The sequence below is a fragment of the Cyprinodon variegatus genome, unplaced genomic scaffold (genome assembly GCF_000732505.1).
Source record: "Cyprinodon variegatus isolate N-32 unplaced genomic scaffold, C_variegatus-1.0 Scaffold208, whole genome shotgun sequence".
Classification (NCBI taxonomy): Eukaryota; Metazoa; Chordata; class Actinopteri; order Cyprinodontiformes; family Cyprinodontidae; genus Cyprinodon; species Cyprinodon variegatus.
The window spans coordinates 344685-359772 of NW_015150661.1; the positions used below are offsets into that span (position 1 = coordinate 344685).

Consider the following 15088-nt stretch of genomic DNA (forward strand, 5'->3'; position numbering starts at 1 on the left):
TACTGTAAATATCACCCTTTAAATTAATTGGGCTAAACAGTTTCTTAAGAACCTAACTTCTATCTTATGTAATTTTTTATTTTTTATTTTATGGGCTAAATTTTAATTTAGAGTTATAAGTATAATACTTAGAAATGTCCTGTAAAAATGTTCTCCCTCTACTCTATAAGCAGGCACTCTTAGTGTGGGCCCTTGTCTATAAACATAGCTTCTCACTACACAAACACCTTATCTGGAAAAGCAGAAATATTTAACTTAAAGCGGTCATATAATGATTATATAGGGTATCTGGTGCTGGTCCTTAAGGTCTCTGACTAGGGTGTGTAACATTGGTTGGGCTGAAAATGGCATATTTGCTGTTCTATGAGCCCTAATGCAATCTGTTTAAAAGCCCTAGAATGAAACAACAGTTTTTCTTCCTTTTATGGTATGCTCATGAATATTTAGATGAGCTGTGTACTGATTGGCTGGTTTACAATGAGCAAAGCTCATCATAGCAACAAGCACTCACTCACTGAAACATCAAATTGTTAATATGATAGGGTGACCATTTTCTTTTACCTGGGCATGTCCTACTTTTCATACCTAAAAAAAAATTTCCAGGGGGAATTTCAAAATCGTCCAGGATTTTGGTCGACTACAGTGCAGACTGTAGACGACTGGACCGGAGCGGCTATTCGAACCAAGCCATGAGCTCCCGGGCTGGTTCGGGGCATGGGATGGAGCGACCGAACCCGACCCGGTGACGGTAGCCAGGACACGGTGTCCCGTGAGGCAGGCGGGGGGAAGCATACCGTCACTGTCGGCTTCGGTTGCTCCGTCCCCGGCCGCTGGGGTCCCTGACCAGCCCTGGAGCTTGGTTCGAAAGCCCGGTCCAGTTCAGTCAGCGGCCCAGCACAGTTGCTGTTTCATGGTGGAAGTTTAGAATTTTGAGATTTTCAGAGAAAGCATGTGTCGATGGGGTTTAAACTTCTCTGTACGTCCATTTCACCCACTGAACTATCTTTATTCATCTATTTCTATGACAATGCAAATAGGGTTGCATTCTATTACCCTTTTTTTTTCTTTTTTCTTTAAAAACACTGACAATTCCTTATCTACTCCATTTGGTCTTCCTGATTCTGCTTAGTCATCATTGGGGGAAATATACTGCCATGACCTCGGCACTAATAGCTGGATGTNTACTCCATTTGGTCTTCCTGATTCTGCTTAGTCATCATTGGGGGAAATATACTGCCATGACCTCGGCACTAATAGCTGGATGTTGCTCTTTTCTCCTGTCTGCCTGCTTAGCTCTGCCAAGCGCTCATTGTCACTCATCAGATTCACCTGTTCCTGCTTTCTATTTAAGCCACCTGCTTCCAGCCATCTGTGCCAGATTATTCAAGCTGAGTGTGAGAGTTTTCTAGCTATCTTTGAGTTTCCGATTTATTTTATTTACTTTTATTTATTTGAGTTATTTTATCTTTTTTGTGCAGCACTTTGGGAACCTTGTGTTTATTGAAATCATGCTATATAAATAAAGTGGATTGGATCCGATTACCTGATCCTGACTAGTTTCCGTCATTGGACTTCTGAGTTTGGGTTTCCTCTGTTCTGCTATGTTGCCTGATCTGTTTTCAGACTATTACCTGGGTTCTGGCTGTTAACGACATTGGACCTGTTTCTGACCCCGACCTGGATATCTCTTTGGCGCTTCTACGAAATTCTCACCTTCGCACATGGAACCCTGTTCCTGCTTCAAATCTGCCTTTGGATTATCCCTCTTGATTCAACTACTACTCTGCATGCTTTGGCTTCTGCTCGTCGCTGCTCTGCTTCTCTCCTGGAACTCTGTAAGCAGCTTCAGCTGCAAGCTACGGAGAAACAATCCCTCCAGACTTCACTCCATCTTCTGGGTTCAGACTGAACTTTACCAGAGCATCCAGAAAGTGTGTCCCTGCTTATGAGCAGCAGCACGCTGATTCCTTTAATAAATGCTTGTTTTGAAATTACCCTGGGCTTCAATTCTGGGTCCTATGTTCTAAGCCTTTGACATCTACTTTTTTCACAGGAACTTGATGAAAGCAATAAGAGAAGAAGCAGGTTTTTCCAAAAAAAACTGTTGTTTCTCCTCCATATCTTCTAGCTATTATATTCCAGATATCAATTAAAAGACTTGTTAATTCCATATAAATATTCAGTTCTCAATAAGATTAAGGAAGCAGTATTTAAAATTCTCCATAAAATTCATCTATAGGCACTATATGGTCAAATTTAAAATAGTCAAAGCTATTAACTGTAGTTTCTGTAGTGGAACCATGTTTTCTGTCACTGCATTTAATATGCAGGTTATAGAATGAGTTCAGTAGGTTTATTAATAACCATACTTCTGAAGGATGGGTAAAGGGCACCTTTGTAGCTCGAGTCGATAGAGGTCCCTTGTCAAACATCTTAGGTCCATCTGTATAGTGCGAATTGGTAAGGGCACTTAGACCAAAGCAGAAGTATGGCATGATAGGCACTATCCATATAGTGCTGACAGTAAGACTGGAGGTAGGAAGAGGAAGCAGGATGCTTCCTAATGATAGTTCATTTAACATAGGGACTTCCCTCTTATTCACCTCATAGGAGCTATAGGGTTGCCCTTGCGTAACAGGATGTATAGGCACAGCCCACTTCAAGGAGTTTAACAATAAAAAATTATTTCTTCACATGTAGTGCGAGACACATGCTAATGTATGCATCGTCATAGGTTTGGGGTTTTATAACATAGAGCTTCAGCCGTTTCCTACATTTGTGTAACTTCTGCTTCACCATTCTGCAAAATAATCATTGTAAAATGATGTAACTACTATAAGAAGATTTTTTTTAATCTTTTCAATAAATGTATACAATGAATGGCCGTCCTTAATGTTAAGGGATGAGAACTGACCCAAGGATCAGTTTAGTGTATTTTGTTCTACTTATACTTCTTTTGAATGAAATGCATTTCCTTGTCATACCAACTAATTCAGACCAGAGCAATGACACAGACCAGTGCAAGTGACAGTTGCGCTGTGCTTTAATTTAAAGGCTTGGAAAGAAGAAAATCTAAACTTTGTGGGTCCCTGTGGCTCTCTGATACACAGCTACAGCAACTGTACAGTTACACAAAGTCTCTTTGAACCTGTGTTAAAGTATATTAAAAGGCAGCAACATGATTATTTACCATTATTATTTCGCCTCCTTTTCATTTTCTCCTTGAAGAATCAGCAACATTTTCTCCAGGTGTTCACACTAAATGGAGGATGAGGTTAGAATACATGTAGTTTAAGATGGGTTTTCTAAGGATTATGTTCTCAATGAATAGTAACTGTAAAAGAAAAAGATAAAAAAAAAAAAAAAAGATTTTTAACCACACTATGACTAACCTTGCAGGTCCTCTCTTTTGCTTTGACAGCACTTATAATTAAACCTACATCCAGCTGTGCAATAATTAAACACTCAGAATTTTTGTGCTCTAACAACAAAGATCCAGGATACAGTATGTTTTTAGCAAAGCTTTTATCTGCTCCATAGTCTGTCATTATATCCACTCATTAGACTGACACCAGCACCCGATTCTTTTCTCCATTGTGTCAATCTCCAACTCATGTCATCACTCATGCTGAAACATTGAAATAGGAAAAAAAAAAACAAAAGAAAGAAAACAACTCTAAGGTGACCTATACGTCCTATACTCTAACTAAAATAACATATCTGTTGGATAATGTCTATCACCCCATTCATGAAGCTGGTCCAGAACTGGAAAGCTCCTTCAGCGACAGAGTGCTTCAGCCTAAATGCACGAGGAAGCATTGTCACAGATCTTTCCTCCCAGTAGATGTAAGACTTTATAACAATCGCTGTTCCAAACGACCTCAATATGCTGTTACATTCATACTAATTTTTGCACAGTTTCTGTCTTAGTCAGTTAAATAACATAATGCTGTCATTTTGCACATCTGATGCTGTTGCTATTCATGACATATTTATTAATCTAAAAACGTCAACAGCTGTTTATTGATTATTTATTCTCCAGATACAGAGCATTAATATTGTATAAACACTGTATAGTACTGTACTTATTTTTTTTATTTTGATAACTCTGTTAATTATTCTGTTATTTTTTATACACTTTCTAAGGTCAACATTGTGTGACCACTTCTGCTATAACCTTTTGTTGCTGTAACATCACAATTTCTCTATTGTGGGACAATAAAAGGATTTTTTATGGGGTGCCCCCAGGGACATAAATCAAAATTAACTTCCACATGTATTAAATTAAACTCTTCCATATTATATACAAAAAAATGTGCATAAACACTAGTGAAAAGCTCTCACATAAACTAGTAAAAACATTTACCTCTCATATAACCAAATTAAAAGGCTCTAATACAAAGTAGTGAGAACTGTTCATATAAACTACCAGTAATTAATATATAAATCTAAACACTCAACTTAAGACAAACTCAAATATCACAATTTTCTTCAAACATTGTTCACAAACAGGTCTAAATCAGTGAAAGTGAGCACTTCTCCTTTGCTGAGATAATCCATTCCACCTCACAGGTGTGCCATATCATGCTGATTAGACACCATCGTTAGTGCACAGGTGTGCATAGACTGCCCACAATAATGGAAAGTCTATGCTGTTGAACTGATTTCCTGAATCTGACCAGTAAGACCTGCCTAATCCCAAGGTTTATATAGTTGCCTCCAAAGATTTGTCAGTGGCTGTCGCTGTGCAGTTAGCTAGTCTTTCTCGCCTCCTCTTCATCTGCAGTGAAGTCATTACCCTGCCGTCAGCTCCAGCTATAAACCAAAAAAAAAACTATTGATGTCTCCACCAGAATCTTGAGGTTAGTGGCTCTTTCTCTGAGTTTCCTTGAAAATCGTTAAAATTATCCCAAACCTGTCTCTCAGTCTGCAGTATGACTGTATGCCATTATCCAGAGGATTCCCTTTTAATGAATCTTTTGTATCTGGTTGAATTCTCGAAGTTTCAACCCAAGAGAGAAGCCTAATCAGCACTACCATGAGGTTATTTTAAAGAACGCTGTTGGGAAGCTTAACTGTAATTGAAGTCTTAAAGTAAAAAGTAGCACTCAAAACACAACCATGTAGGCTTTAGGTCATTTGCCTTGGCTATGGACATTGTCACTCTGACCTGTTCAGGTGTTCTTAAACTTAATGTGCCAGCCAACTGTGGCCAAAGTAGTACTTCTCTATTACCAAACATAAGATAACTACTATAAGCAGATATTTCAAAGACATTGTCTTTGTCTAGAAGTCAAAACTACGACTACTTACCCAAAATATGTTTGGCCAAAACAATGTCATTTCAACTTGATACATGTGGTAGAGAGAAAGGAAGTAAAGTCTTATATACAATCAGACAGCAGATTCAGTCAAACACATAGGTCAAATCTGCTGAAGCTTAAGTTTATTCTCCTGACCAGTAGAATCATTTGAAGAGTGACCTTGTTGATTTTAAAACAAACTGCCTACATCTGAATACATTTTCTCAAAGATAAAATAAGAACTAAGTAAAAACCTCATTTTAAGAATTTTCTTCCTTTATCAAATTTAACACATAAGACAAATGCATTATGGTCTGGATGTTTACTCCCCGTCTAGACTATCGTGTCAACCTTGCACATGATCTGTGTCCTCACCTCTCGATTCTTTCTTTACTTAGCGCAAAAATGAAGTTCAGCAAAGACTGATTTTATTGGTTGTGGAGAAATGTGGCCTTTATACTTATTTTCTTCCACACAAACACATTCTGCATAATTCTTTGAAAAAAGTAATTACATCATTGTTTTTTTATTGCCAAAAAAAACCCCAATTGTTCCAAATAAAATGGTTTTTTTAAAACCTCTTTACAAATTCAAGGTTTGAGTCCCCTTTGTTTAAGTGACTCAAAATTTCCATTTTGTTACTTTAATATAATATCGTTTGGGTGGACATTTATTTCATACTTCAAGCAAAATATATTTTCCCTTTTATTCAGTGTCACAACACACACTTGTCACAACTTAATATGTGAGATTTTTTTTGAACCACTTGCTTGTGTTTCCAAAGGATGCTGCAAATTTCCAGCACATACCCAAACCAAGATCAATGTTCAGCTTTTTAACATCTGCTTCCTTTGCACAGCACCACCAAAACCATTTTCCACTCATAAATCAAACCTGCTTCTCACTGCTTTACTATACCATATATTTTTCACCCACTATTTATAAGCCCGAATACATGAAACCTACACATATTACGGATGAAATCCATCTAACTATTGATTTTATGATAGAAAAAAATGAATTTCTGTGAAAAACTGGAAGATTTCTAGTTCAAAGTCACACCTGTTGATGCCATTTTCAAGTTAGAAATTATATATCATGAGAAAATGGTGAATAATACAACTTGAGCTGAAAAAGCTGTGGCACTCTAAAGGTGGAAGGAAAAACTGAATGCTCAGATTATATGGTTTAGATCATCTAAAAGATTTTCTAACTACAGTATGAGTGCAAGAAGCAAATTAGTCTCCTTTTTTTTTGTGGGTGTTTTTTACGGCTTGTGTTCTGTACACTAAGCTGTGTTTGTGTATGGGTTTGATTTATAAAGACCAGCAACATGGGAACTTTCAAAAGAAACGTGTTGATGATGGGACGTAGCTAAAATTACTGCAAATTAACTGGAAGGCACACCAGATAAACCAGCTATAATCTTAAAACCAAATTTTAAAGTTGCTGTACAGTAGGGACAACCTCTTCCACAGCCACTTCTGGAATTCACCCTTCTCTTTCATCATAAAGAAAATTACACATCTACCCAACATGCAGCATGTTGTGACAGTTAGGCTGATTAAAACAAGTGGATCCTCGGTTTCTTTTTACTAATCTTTTCATGATTTTTTTATGCACTACTGATGCATTTTATCCACTCTTTCAAGTCCAAAATAATATTCGATTAGCATAATAGGTACTGTTCACTAATTTCTAAAAGCAAAATGATGAATGCTTTAGATGAGGTTAATACTAAGCAGATTGGGAAAGCAACAAACACGTGGGAGATGGGTAATCACACTAAGAGAGAACAGGGAGTAGTGCCTGGCAATCAAACGATAACAGTGGTCTCATTCATCACATGGGAATTATGCAGCTCTCAGGTACAGACCCCCACCCCAAAGAAATTCTAAACCAAATAGGCAGCATTACAACTCCTAAACAATCCATCCCCCCCATGTGCACATGCTGCAAAGAAAAAAGGCATGAGTCTGAGTTATAAATTCAACAAAATGTTATTTCTAACTTGCACCGCACCCTACGGAAATAGAAGCTCATTTCTGTTTGGAATAAAAGGCCATCTGCCTGTTTTTTGACTTTCTCTTTTCCTGTCCAAATAACGTTGACATCCTGTGCTAATAGCATTGATAACAGACATTACTCAAGGCCTTTATCAGCTGGGTTTTTCCTGTTTGTGTTCCAACATGTCACCACACTGAAACTCTAGCTTCAGTGCGGTGCAGTGTAGTGAAGCCTAGGTGTTAACTGCAGACCAGCAAATTTCAGCTCCTCATCTCTGGAGGGAACCAACACCACTTGCAATATGGGTTAAACTCTCCGTGAAATAATTTCTTTGGCTGAACAGTTGAAGTTAATAAAGAAAAATTGGAAAACCTTTCATGACAAGTGTCACAGAAATAAAAACTGAGGTAGTAAATGCGTGTCTTTGTTAGCTCGCAGGCACTTGTGTGTGGAAAACTTTCTGTTGGTTTTAAAGATGTGCCCTGCTTACAGTATGCATACCAGAAGGTGAAACGTGTTGAAAGACACTAAATATTTTGGCAGGTCTCAACAAAAGTGATAGTCCTGTAAAGCACTGACCGGCCAGGTAAAATGACAGTTTGCACTGTTGCAATTCAAATATTTTTACTAGAGGGGGATTTGGAGTCCAAGAAATGTTGTATATGTATCATGCATCAGGCCATTATTTTTGCAAAAATACAAAAGAAATGCAAAAAAAGCGACAGTTAATAGAGTTTGACAACAGCTATTTAAAGCATTTCACTTTAGTCAAATTATAACCACATACTCGAGTTTGTACAGGTACAATACTTCAGCACAAAGTGGCAAATTATTATGAAACAGAAGAAAAAAATAAGTTTTTTTTTTTTTTTTCACATTGTTCACCTGCAACAATGTAAAAGTTGGGGCATGCATTTATTATTTGTTCTCTATACTCTGAAACCCTTAGATAAAACAGTGCCACACTAAATACCTTTAGTGTGTTATGTCATTTCATTATAAAGTTTTATGTCCAGCAAAAGTTCGTTATAAAACATTATCATCATCATCATCATGGAGATGAAGGAACACAGCAGACAGCTGTAGGAGAATATTAAGCTGAGGTGTTCTATCAGAGTTAAGTTCCCAAGCTTTGAGGATCCCACAGAGCATTGTTCAATGCACTAGATGAAAAGAATAAAGAGTGTGGAATGACGACAAAATAACAGGAAAAAGGAAGAAGAGCATTAATGCAAAAAGTTGCCAAAAGGCCCTTGGTAACACTAGAGGACCTCCAAGGATCTGCAGCTCAAGTGGAGAAATCAGTTAAAAAGACCACTAGTCACAAATCAGATATTTATGGAAGTGTGGCCAAAAGAAGTCTTTTTTATAACTGAATATAAATGCACATCAGACTTTTTAGACATGCAAAACGGGCCGATCCAAAACATTTAATTCAAATTAAACTGTCATTGTAACATGACTGCTTTAGCTGTATGAACGCTTTTCGTAGACACCAAAAACAGACCTTATGATATAATTTACTTAAAGCCACATTTCACATATGGCCAGATTAGTCTTTCACATCTCATAAAGGAAACATTTTTGCCCCACCCTTTTTTACAGCAGCAGCTGAATGAGGTTTGTGGCCGATCGTTTGAGCATTGGCTTGAGCCTAAATTTAATTGGGCCAGCAGAGCACCTTGATCTTTTTTTAGCCATTATGTTTAGCTTCTGGGAATTTGGGGGGATTGTAGTTTTGCATTTATAAGCTTTAGCAAACCTACAGCTTTCTCTGCACATATTGGCTGACTTCTGTTTAAGCAGATCCAGTCTTAATCACCAACTCTCTGTGGCTGTGCATATCAGCTTGGACTGTGCTAATTGTAAGTGACAAAGTATATTTTTGACAAATGCCACCTATTTTATGGCCAATTTGGTCTCAAAGCTTGGAAGCATAGCAACCTTCTTCAATTTAATAGTAACACCTTAAAATAATCCTCAGTGTTGTAAAAATCTTTTGTAATGGTCTCATAACCTTTTTTGATTGAACTTCAGGAAATAATTTTCTAATAACAATAATGATGTTTTATTTCAAAACGCTTTAATAGGAGCTGAACTCTGAGTTCAGACATGTTTAAAAACATACAACAGGTTGTTCTTCCTTTTAAATAAAAAGGTATTGCAACTATTTCCATCAAAAAAGCTTTAAAGTTTAAAAACATATTAAATCTTTTAAATCTTATTTCATTAGATGATGTTGGGTTAGTTTTGCAGCTAATATTTTACGCACATTCTCAGGACATGGGGTAAAAAAAGAAAAGATTTATCATGTTAAGTCTTTATTTCATAACTTTTTAAAAATAGTCCGTCTCACTTTTCTTGTGTGTGGCTTATCTTACTTTTCTGCAATAAGGGGGAGATCCAACCTTTTACGGTAACAAATGAACCTAAGTATAAATCCATCAGTGAAGAAAAATAGCTTATGAAAAAAATTGTATTATCAGTTTTGTAACATATATAAAGTTAGAGAAAGTAATATTAGATGGTCATGAGCTTTTTGCTCACTGTGATTTCTAAACAAATAAATTGAGGTAACCAAAGCTGGTCTAATTATTTATTGCATGAGTATATTAAACATACTAAAGAAAAACATTTTGAATATTTGTAGCTATTTATTTGCAGTACAAACCTAAAAGCAAGTTTTTCTCTGTATAAATAAAAAATGGTTTCTCCTAAATTTAGTATTTTAATGAGGGTAACAGATCAATACTATCTCTAATAGTTACTATAAACTCATTAGAGGTTTTCGCCTTGATCACTGCTAACTTTACAATGATTTTTTTTTTTACAGTTTTTATTTAAAACAGACGTGCCTTATGTCTGATTATTTTGGCACTGTAATCTGCTTTCTTTTATAAAGAGGACCAATCATCGTAAGCTGTCATTGAACCACTTTTATTTAATATTTTCAGAGGACTAAGGATAAAGATTTACCTGTTGCGTCTTCCTCCTCATCCAGTGAGCCGTAGTTGTCGAGGGTTTGAGGTTGTCTTTGAGGCTCCTCTCTCATCCTGACTGGAGCTCTGCTGGTGGGACTAAACAGGACTGTGGGGTAGGAACCATGTTCTTGTTTGCTAAGCTTGTGCTGCATTGATGCTGTCTCTTGTTCAGTGTGGCTGACATAATAGGTTTCACTAAGATGCCTGGTGTGGCCTCGCTGCCTGTGTTTCTGATGACCTGTATCTCTGTGCATATTATGTCTCAGGGGCCTTTTATCGGTTCCCTGCTTTAAATTCTGGTTGTCTGTAAATTCTGCCACTGTGTCTGTGCTTGCTGTTGATGGTGAGTAACTGCTTTCAGCTCCAGTCGTGGTTGAATCCAAGCCTTGTGTCGGGTCATTCTCTCTGGTCCTCTCTGTGCTTCGAGGTTTCTCAGTTTCCTTCAGCTCATTTGCTTTGCCGTCGTGAGATGTGAAGATTGAGGAGCTGGACTCGGGGTAAGTTAAAGGAACTGTAGAAGCATCCTGTGACTGAGCCAGATTTTGAAAAGTGGAAGTTGTTGGTTCTGGCAGCATGTCGTCATAATCTGAGCCAAAACTGGGTGGGTCCTCCTTATAAAGTGGGAGAGAGTTTGCCATTGCAAACTTGGAAAACGGTTCAAGAAGGCTTGTCAGTCGAGGGTCACGTCCTCTGTTAATGTCTCTCACAGGGCTGTTATTTTCAGTGGTTGTTGCCCATGTGGGGTTATTAACAGTGCGGAGGTCACAGCCAGGGATCAGGGAGCACACTGACCTGCCCCCTTCATTTGGACAATGGCAAACCTGGCATTGGTCTAACTGAAAGGAGTGCCCTGCCTCGTACTTCTTGGCGCCATGGACACAGCCAACACGCCCACATTGTTTACATCCATCTTCAGGTTGTAAAACTTCAATACAATTCGGGGGTATGTCGGGGCAAAACATATACAGGCAGGTTATGTTGCCTCCTCCCTGGGGACAAGAGCATTTAGTGCTTCCAGAATCCACAAAGTAGGATTCTCCCTCTGGCACTTTACCATGCTTGAAGCCTTGTAGCTCACAATCGTAGAACGAGTACCCCTCACACGTGCAACCCTTCTGTATACATTTTGGGCAACAGGCGCCATTCTCTAAAACTGATTCGATGCAATTCTGCAGAACAGGGCAGGCTACACCTGTGCAGTCTCTCTGGCTCAGAGTGATGTCCAAAGACATTATTAAAAAAAGTAAACAGAATCTTATTTGCATTTTGCTGAAAAACCACAAAAAAGGTTTTCAAACGTCTCTTCAAGCCAGAATTTCTCTTGGATGAGAAGATGTTTTTGTCGTTAAGCCTGTAAAAAATAAACAGCGATGAAGGATGTACAGACATAATTTGTTACACAGCTTGATAATAATCAGTGTCGTGTTCCAGGATTTGTGTTTAGCTAGTGTTAAAACATGTTTTGATTCATTAAAATAACCTGCCTGCTTTGATCTGATCAGCAGCCAAATGCATACTTTTCCATCCCTTCTGTTTTGATCCCCTAGGGAAGGAAGGATGTGCTTTATATTTAACTGCACATGGAAATTTGGCTGCCAGTATATTCTACCCAAGGAAAAAGTAATGACCTGACACAGTGTTAGTTGTAAATGACGAAACTTCATATTTTAATCTGTTTTTAATAAAACTACAGTGTTCACTATTTTCAGATAACAGACAACTTATCTTTTAATAATTTGTGTTGAATACTACAGTTAAACAGCTGCTGACAAACGTGGTGCACATGCCGTTATAAAAAACAGTAAACATCTGTATTTTCTGCTGTTACAGGCTAATCTGGCAAAGGGGGAGAAAAGGTTATGCTGACACAAGTTCATTATAATAAGAGGGAAGTGTTGAAATAAATACATATCTCATTGCAGCATGATTTAAAACTGTATTAGAACCCATCCTTGGTTTTTTAATGCAGTTTTTTTTTTTAATGGAGAATCTCTTTGTACAATCTCCACATTGCAAATCGATCTAGAAATAAGTGAACATTTCTTAAATTAAGTGCATTTACCCTTAATTACAGTAGGTAAATAAGATGATTTTCCAATGGACTGAGTGTTTTTACTCTTAAAATAACATTATTAGATAATATGCACTTGAAACAAGACAATGCAATTCTATCCATCCATCCATCCATTATCTGACAAGCTTGTCCCAATTGGGGTCGCGAGGGGTGCTGGTTCCTATCTCCAGCTGTCAATGGGCGAGAGGTGGGGTACACCCTGGACAGGTCGCCAGTCCATCGCAGGACAATGCAATTATTCTTATTTATTTTAAAAGTAAAATTGTCTTGTTCCATCGGCAAAGTGTCTCATTTACCTCCTCAATAAAAAAAAGCACTTGTTTTAAGAAAAAATGAGTAATTTAGATTTCTATTTTCTGCAATAAGAGGTCCTCCAACAACTCATCCAGAAGGTTTTCAGACTTGATCAGAGGACTGGATGAAGGTTATTTTAGTTTGGCAAACAGTTTCTGCGTTAATTATCCAGTATATTTGAGATCATTATCTCCTCCTGATATTATCTTCCTATGAGACCCATTAATGGCTCTTTTTCAGTTTTCCTGCAGAGGTCAGCAGGATGTTTTGAAAATGCCCTTAAAAGAGCTCCTGAACTCTAAGCGTTGGGACCTTTAGAAAGCACAGGTCCACAGTAGAGGAGATAAAGTACTTTTCCACACATTTACTTTTCCACACATTTTCACTTTTGTTTAATTGATAACCGACTTGGAGAGTTAGTTGCCAAAATCACACAAGTCCAAAATGACCAATGCACATTGTTTTTTTGTTTTTACTGAAAAATATCTTTAAATTGCCTTTTTATTTGATGCTTCATGACTAAAACATCATTTGATGATCAGACTGACATCTCAGTAGTTCAGAGCTGATGCATCTATAAGCCTATAGCCTGTATTGCTGAATTTACTTTGGGTCGGAAGTTCCCACGCTGTTCGCGGATATGATGTCAAGAGCATCATTGTTAAATAGATCCAATCTAGTAAACAATGAAGCATTTTATTCAAGAAGGATTTGGTGGATACTTAGAAGCAACCGGTATCCAGCTCAACTCAGAGATCAATGAAAACTCCATGTAAGGTCAAAAAAGTAAAAAAAGATGTGGAAAAAAAAAAACTTGTCAAGCACAAGCGTGAGCTACGAGAATGAGCAGAAGAGAGCTGCAGTTCTGTGTTTTGGCATAACTGGCAGTATCATTAGAAACTCCATAATGCCTTTTTACATTTTTTCTCAATGTCAGTTGATGTTACTGCACTATAAAAAAAATAGTTTGTTTGAGTTTCTAACGCTTCATCAGGTGCACCAATAAATAAAACCTTGTAACAGTTCTAATATTCCAGTAGCTACAAAAGCTATACATGCAGTGGATCAGCTTTTCGCACAAGAAGAACACAAGAGAGACAACCTGATCTGTTGAGAGCCTTAGACTTCATCCTGTTTGTTAGATATAACATCATCAAAGAAAGACCTTAAAGACTGTTGTTCTGTTAATTTGCAGTGCCATGAGAAATACAGCCAATGCAAATAAAACTGAATTTCAAGTACTTTGTTAAACCCAATGAACATGCAATAAATTAATTTTAAACGTAACTTGCTAGAAGGTCGATATGTGCCTGTTGTCTACAAGTCATCAATTCTGTTACTCTGTTCTTAGAAACTGTGCAGTTCTTATATCATCTTAAAATGGACTGCAGCATTCAGTTAAGGAATCAATGATGCCTTTGTGCAGAGGGTAAAAAATCATTTCACCAGATCCTCTTAGCAGGAATGACCTCAGCTTTAAAAACAAAGTCCAAGCACAGCACTGTACCTGCAATATTCTGACTGACATGCCAACGCAAAAGAAAAAAATATATATATTTCTGTGTTAAACTCGAATAAAGGTGCTAAAAATCCCCAAATATATGTTTGAGTCATTGATTCACAACAACTTTAACATTATATGACCTTTATCCTGTGACATGCACGCCCATAAATAAGCGCAAAAACTGCTTAAACTCAATCCATAAGATAAATTCTCAAATATGTGATATCTTGCGAAAAGACTATCTTTTTCTCTCCTTTAGCTTTTATAAAACACGCCAAATAATTTTAGTATCCAAACTTAGGAGGTGGTAGGCTATTAATGTCTGAAAGCCAGATTACATCTAGCACAGATTTCAACCCCAGGCTGCAGTCCTTTAATCCAAGAATGAACAGAACGCACCGTAAGAAGTAAGCAAGTCTACCCACATTGTTATGTGTAAATTAAATGGTATAATGATCAGAGTTATTATATGCGCTGCTTACCTCGCCTTTCTGGTCCTTCTGGGCTGCTGTGTCTCTAAATGGAACCTGTGCGTAAAGTTTATGACTCGAATCTGACTCCGGAGGCTGGGAGCGCCTCTCCTCCGGGGGGCGGGGCTAAGAGAAACAGTTCTAACTTTTTCACGTCTTTCTTTCTTTCTTTCTGTCTTTTTTTCAGTCATTTATCCAAGATGACAGAAGACTACATGGAAAATGTAAAAATCAGTTAATTTTTTTCAGTGGTCCTAATCATCTTCTGTAGAATAGCCTACAAGAAAAATGAGCATTATTTATCTGGCGTCTAATGTAAAAATATGTTCCATAAATAGCCAATGATAAATATCTGTCTCGTTCTTTAGAGAAAATGGTTAGATCGTCTAGTAAACTATAAACTATATAATTTTTCTCTACAGCCAGCAGAGATTACCTTAAAAATATATATATAA

The 15088-nt window shown here is 37.4% G+C and overlaps 1 protein-coding gene across 2 annotated transcripts in view; it reads right to left on the minus strand.

The window, feature by feature from the left end:
* fbln2 (fibulin 2) overlaps positions 1–14744 on the minus strand; it is a 41902-nt gene extending 27158 nt beyond the window's left edge. For both annotated transcript variants that reach the window (XM_015380184.1, XM_015380185.1), the window contains exons 1-2: positions 14646–14744; positions 10287–11642 (exon numbers count right to left, since the gene is read on the minus strand). In XM_015380184.1, the coding sequence (XP_015235670.1) occupies positions 10287–11556 (1270 nt within the window). In that variant the 5' untranslated portion in view covers positions 11557–11642; positions 14646–14744. The remainder of the gene's footprint in view (positions 1–10286; positions 11643–14645) is intronic.
* Positions 14745–15088: the final 344 nt, after the last annotated feature.